This window comes from Dromiciops gliroides, chromosome 5 (assembly GCF_019393635.1).
Source record: "Dromiciops gliroides isolate mDroGli1 chromosome 5, mDroGli1.pri, whole genome shotgun sequence".
In the NCBI taxonomy this organism is placed as follows: Eukaryota; Metazoa; Chordata; class Mammalia; order Microbiotheria; family Microbiotheriidae; genus Dromiciops; species Dromiciops gliroides.
Genome location: NC_057865.1, coordinates 101748939 through 101755276, shown reverse-complemented (window position 1 = coordinate 101755276; position 6338 = coordinate 101748939). Strand labels below are relative to the sequence as shown.

The 6338-nt window shown below is 45.5% G+C and overlaps 1 protein-coding gene across 5 annotated transcripts in view; it reads left to right on the top strand.

Annotated features, from left to right (window-relative positions):
• CLCN1 (chloride voltage-gated channel 1) overlaps window positions 1-6338 on the top strand; it is a 36241-nt gene that overhangs the window by 3191 nt on the left and 26712 nt on the right. For 4 of the 5 annotated variants that reach the window (XR_006353199.1, XM_043965568.1, XM_043965569.1 and 1 more), the window contains exons 2-5: window positions 4565-4694; window positions 5279-5410; window positions 5803-5931; window positions 6193-6326. Coding sequence is in view for 4 of the 5 variants with exons in the window: in XM_043965568.1 (XP_043821503.1) it covers window positions 4565-4694; window positions 5279-5410; window positions 5803-5931; window positions 6193-6326 (525 nt within the window). In the remaining variant the exon portion in view is untranslated. The remainder of the gene's footprint in view (window positions 1-4564; window positions 4695-5278; window positions 5411-5802; window positions 5932-6192; window positions 6327-6338) is intronic. The other variant, XM_043965570.1, reaches the window with a different exon arrangement.

The following is a 6338-nucleotide window of genomic DNA, read 5'->3' as shown; positions in this document are numbered from 1 at the left end:
AATTTGCCCTAATGTCAGGGGAAGGGATTGGAGCTATAGTCAGAGGGCCATGGGTTCTGTTGTTCTACTGATAAATTTAAAAATATGTTTGAATACCCACTTTGTCTCCAACATGAGAAAACAGTTTAGTGGAGAGACAAGAGAAGCCTATTTTAAATAGTAGAAAACTCCACGAGACCGAATATAATTAAGTGATGAACTGTGATACCAACTGAAAGTATAACGGTGTTTTTGAGGGGGCAGAGGCTGCACAGCTTCCCCTAGTTCCCAGCTGTACAACCTCATCTTCTCTGAGCCTCAGTTTCCTCATCTGAAAATCAGGATAAGCACCTGCTCCCACTTATCTCCTACACAGGTGTATCAGATGAAATCATGTCTATCAAAGTGCTTTGTAAACCAAGTGAAGGACTCTAATTGTCAGCCATTATCAACAGTGTGGCTGAGGTGGCCCCTGAGGTTCCTTTTGACTTTGAAATTCTCTGCTTTTAAAGGTTGAAATGGTCAAAGGACGCTTTATGGAAAATAGTTCCACTTATGCTGGGTCTCTGAAAGATGTAGCATTTCAGCAAGGGGAGCAGCCTAAAGAAAGACTTATTTCTGGGAAAAGAGAAGAGGCCGGCCTGTCCAGGAATGAAAGCACGGGCGGCCGGGATGCTGGAGCACACCAGAAAAGAGGGGAGATTCTGAAAGGTCTTGGAAAATCGGGCTGGAGTGTTGATTTCTCCCATTCCCTGCCCTCCTCTCTTCTCTCTCTTGATGTGAGAGGTTAGCACTGAGCCAAAGGGTACATATTTAGCTCTTTTAATCTCCTCCCACCCAGGGTCTGATGTCAATGCTCCCTCCCCTCTGTACACACCTACTTCCCCCTCAGCCTGGGACCCGGGGGAAATGAAGCATCAGGGCCAAAGAAAGTTAAGCAGCAAGCCTTGGGAAGTGGGTTCAGTTTTACCAGCCTGGACTTTGCTATTTGAGCCGCCTGTGAGGGAGGAGAAGCTGGCACTGCCCCAGTAATTAACCCCAATGCAGAGAATAGGATGCCCCTAGGAAGGTCTGGGTTTCTGTCAGGGGTTGTGAGCTTAAGTTTCCAAACTCAGTGGCTTTTATTGTGAAACCTGATCTCTCATACCCCAGGCTCTCAGAACCAACCCTATGGCCTGAACTGACCAGGTCCCATTGGTAGCAGGAGGAATGTCGGGATCTGTATCTCCTCGCCATCACACACGGGCTTGACACTGGGGTGGTAGGTAGGTGGTTTGCTGAACAACCCCCCTTGGTCCCTTTCAGAAACCTCATCCCATCTGCTAGATGGTGGGACCTTTAGGGTAAAGGGTTCCTCGGCTATGGAGAGCCCATCACTACTCATCTTACTCTGGGGAAAAGTGGATTGACAGCTGTGGAACATGTTCCTGTTCTGAGTTACTGATTCACCAGGATCTATGGACACAGAGAGAAGGATGGGAAAGATTAAGTGGAAAACAGAAGTGAGGGGAGGGGGGGATGAGTGATGGAAGCACCCCCGTACTATCTCTTTTTGCCTTCATAGGCAAACTAGGGCAGCTAGGTGGTGCAGTGGATAGAGCACTGGCCCTGAAGTTGTGAGGACCTGAGTTCAAGTCTCACCTCAGAGACTTACTAGCTGTGTGACCTTGGGCAAATTACAACCCCAATTGTCTTAAACATCTGGGGCCATCTTCAGTCATCCTGATATCTTGCCAATGGATCCAGATGGCTCTGGAGGAGAGAGTGAGGCTGGTGACTTTGCACAGCCTTGCCTCACCTAAATCCATTTTACTGCAAGTCATGACATTGCCTTGATGTCATGGTCCTCTTCGAGAACAAAGGGCAAACAACAGGACAGTTGAGGCTACATACACCAAAGCAAATATAGTAAAATTTTATAAGCCAGAATGGTCTGACAGGATAGGATAATGAAATGGGAAAGGATCTTGAAGGATTCTACTGGGAGAGAAGTTGGGGAGATGCCTATGTTTTAATATTAGGTAAAAGTATCTAATTGATATGGCTGAGTAGAGCCCACAGCTTTATGTGTTTTGGACCAGAAAAGAAAAAAAAAAGACGACTTCAACACTCAATGTTTCCTGCCTTCTTCTTCTTGTCCAGTTGTTTCTATTATGTCTGACTCTCTGTGACCCCATTTGGGATTTTCTTGGCAAAATTGCTGAAATGGTTTGCCATTTCCTTCTCCAGCTCATTTTACAGATGAGGTAATGGAGGCAAACAGTTAAGTGACTTACCCAGGGTCACACAGCTAGTGTCTGAGGCCAGATTTGAACTCAGGAAGATGACTCCAGGCCCAGCAAAGCAAAAAGAAATTGGGGGATGGATGACAAAAGAAGAAGAGTGGATAGACAAAGATGGTGATAAAGAGACAAAGGCAGGGATAGGAAAGACAGAGGCCAGAAGACATGGAATAAGTGGAGAGGAAGAAATTAGAAATGAATGAGCAAAGGGTAAGAGTGGACAATTAAAGATGGAGGAAGAGTTAGAAGTAGAAAATAAAAAATGGATATATGGATGAACGGTGGCCTCAACTACTGATATCTGCTTTTACGGGGTTGAAGAAGCCCATACTTTCAACCTCTTCTATTTTTGTGGGTGGCTCTATCTCTCTTTCTCCATCTGCCTCAACCCAACAAACATTAAATACCTATTATGTACAAGGCACCATCCTAGGTGATGCAGATCCAAAGACAAAAACTATTCAGGGTTTGCTCTCTAATACAATGGCAAACTTCTTTGCTTGCATACTCCATCAGTAATAAAAGAAATAATGACTCATCTACAATATATGTATATTTATAAATTTTATGCTTCAGCTGCTGTACCAACATGTTTTTATAAAATGTACACAGAAGAGAAATGGGATCGAGATAAATAAACAATATTTTAAATAATTTTTGTTTGATTTCTTTAACAGTACTAAAACATTTTGCTCTCACTGAAAATATGAGTGATTGAATATATGACATTATCTTAAAAACTCTTTTGGTTTAACAGTTTCTGATGCAGCAATTCAAAGGTCTGGGTCTACATTCAAGTTATTGATTTTTAATACCTATAATGGCTGGAAGAAGATGTCTTACAATCATATATAGAGCCAGGCATACATAGTGGTGTATACCTGTAATTCCAGCCGAGCCTAAGGCTGAGGCTGGTGGATGTATTGAGCTCTGAACTTCTGAGCTGCAGAGGGCTAAACCAATGTGGGTCCATCCTAAGTTCAGCATTAAAATGGTAAGGATCGGAGGGCAATCAGGTTGCCTATTGAGGCAGCTAGGTGGTACAGTGCTTAGAGTGCTGGACCTGAATTCAAATCTGTGTTCAGACACTAGCTGTATGACCCTGGGCAAGTCACTTAATCTGCCTCAGTTTCCTCAGTGTAAAATGGGCATATTAATCAAACCTACCTGGAAGAGTTGTGAGGATCAAATAAAATAATATTTTTAAAGCACTTAGCCCAGTGGCCTGGTACATAGTAGGCACTATATAAATGTTTATTCCCTTTTCCTCCCCAATTACCCTTCCAAGGTGGAAATGGAGCCGTTCAAAGCTCCCTGGCCCATCAGTAGGGGCGTCAGGCCTATGAGTGGCTGCTATATTTCCAGCCTGAGTAAAGTAGAGAGACCCAGTCTTAAGTAAAATAAAGTTTTTAAATTTTTAAAAAAAGATTTGTAGGTCCAACTGAAAGAAAACATTGTTGCTTCTACTTAAGTAAATCAAACACTCATTTTCAATCCCATTCATCACTTATGCTAAGGTTTTGATAAATGTAGGCAATTTCCATCATTGGGGAAGTGGTCTGAGGTCTCCGAAGGACAGATCTCAGGTCCAAGCTGATGATGCCCAGGTAGTTCCTGATTTCCTAGTGGCGAATAGCCTTTTTTGCTTCCATTTTTCTTCCGAATTGTCCATTAAGGCAAGGTGGGGTTTTTTTTTGGGGGGGGTGGGGGTCTTAGGAGCATATTGCAGGGTCAAGAGAGTTTTTTGTATGGCTATTTGAGCACCAAGCCCACAGGCAGCCCCAGTAGCCCCCAAAACATTGCCTCACCTCTTGCTTGCTGTACCAGCTCCTCTCCGATTGTCCTTGCTGCAGATTCTTCTAGTCTCTTATAAGCCTCTTTGCACCCCGCCCCCATCCTGAGGATAGGATGGGAGGGGGAAAGAAGAACCTGAGCAGGTATGGAAGGGCACCTATGCCCAGTTCTGGGGAGCTGCTGCTTGTGCAACATTAATGGGGTGAGTCAAGCCCAGGCGATTCTCACCTTCCTGACTGCCTGAGGTCCAGTGGGTGGCTGACTTTCAGTGTTCACGATGGACAATGGCAGGGGGAAGGAGAGCCCAGAACTGGGCAAAGGTTGTCATTATGCTGAACTGCTCTGTGGCTGTCCTCAGTTCTAATTCCTGCCACCACCCCAACCAAATGGATGTTCTTGCACACCTCCGGGGAGGCTTTGAGAACCATCATTCCAGGAACATATGTACTCCCTTTCCCTTTTCTTAAGTGAAGAGAAGAAATTAATTTGCTTCTTTTCTCTCCTACCAGCTTTATGGTCACCACCCAGAACAACCCTTGGATTTCTCTAGCAAGGAAAGGAACATGGCAAGTCCCAGGCAGAAGGCCTATAGCTTTGCCATGGACAGCAGTGAGGAAGATCACCATTCCAAATGCCAAGGTAGTGGGGACTGAGGCAGAAGGGATTTTGGTATCAACAGAGGCACAGAAATTGGGGGGTTGATCATCCACCTAATAAGTGTCATAACCAGGACTGGAATCTAGGTTTGTTTCTTTTTTTTTTTTTTTAAAGTGAGGCAATTGGGGTTAAGTGACTTGCCCAGGGTCACACAGCTAATAAGTGTTAAGTGTCTGATGCCGGATTTGAACTCAGGAACTCCTGAATCCAGGGCCGGTGCTCTATCCAGTGTGCCACCTAGCTGCCCCCACTATCTCTTTATTTTTTAAATAATCATTATTCGATCCTCACAACAACGCTGGGAAGAAAGTGCTATTATTATCCCCCTTTTGCAGTTGTGGAAACTGAGGCAAACAGAGGTTAAGCAATTTGACTAAGGTCACACAGCTATTAAGTCTCTGAGGGTGGAGTTGAGCTCAGTGTTTCCTGACTCCAGGTACCACCAATCAGATACCTCTAGCAAGAAAGAGAGAGAATGGCACTGAAGGCAAAACAGAGGGGGCACCACTGAGGCTCTTCCAGTTGTCTACTTGAAGCTGACCCACCTTGATCTTCCTCTCCCTCAGATTGTGTCCATCGAATGGGACAAATTGTGCGGAGGAAATTGGGAGAGGACTGGATCTTCCTGGTGTTGCTGGGATTGGTCATGGCGCTGGTTAGCTGGAGCATGGACTATGTCAGTGCCAAGAGTCTGCAGGGTGTGTCTGTCCCCCGACCACAACACGTGAGGACTGGACCCCCAGTTCTTTCAGTTCCCAGACCCCAGATCCTAAATCTCTTTCTGGAACTGCCCTGTACTTCACGTCCCCTCTCCATCCTTAAAGGGGACAGGATGATTCTAAGATGACTGCCAGCTCTAATTTTTATGATTCTTCATGTTTCTTGGGTCTCTGACCCAAGATGGGCTTATATCATGAGTGAGGGAATTAATGCCCTAACACGATAGTCCAGCACTGCCCTCTCCCGTCCCTTTCCGTACCTGAAATCCTAACCTCATCAGTATCTTTCAAGCTGTGGTTACCTTTTCATCTATCAATCGATGTATATTTGTCTGTTCTCCATATCTGATTGTCTGCCTATGCCTCCCCAGCCTACAAGTGGACATACTACCAGATGAAACCCAACCTCGCCCTTCAGTACCTGGCCTGGGTCACCTTCCCACTCACCCTCATCCTCTTCAGTGCCCTCTTTTGCCACCTCATCTCCCCACAGGCAGTTGGTGAGTCCTTCCCACTAGACTTTTGCTTCAGCTCTCTCAAAACATCCACTCCATTGATCCATAGGCCATTAATAAGAGCTCTTCCTTCTCCCCATTCCTGAACGCTCATGTCCCAGTCCCCCTGAATCTACTATTGATTCTTTCCCTTCCATTTCCTACCAGTCCCCACTGGTTCCTCATGACTAGACTCCCCTTCTGGCCAGCACATCCCCATCAGATCTCAGGGTCAGCCTTGTGCTAATTGTCGCTCTCCACATACAGGCTCTGGAATCCCTGAGATGAAGACCATCCTTCGTGGGGTAGTTCTAAAGGAATATCTCACCCTTAAGGCCTTTGTGGCCAAGGTCATTGCACTGACTGCTGGTCTAGGAAGTGGCATCCCTGTGGGCAAAGAGGTAGGCATAACT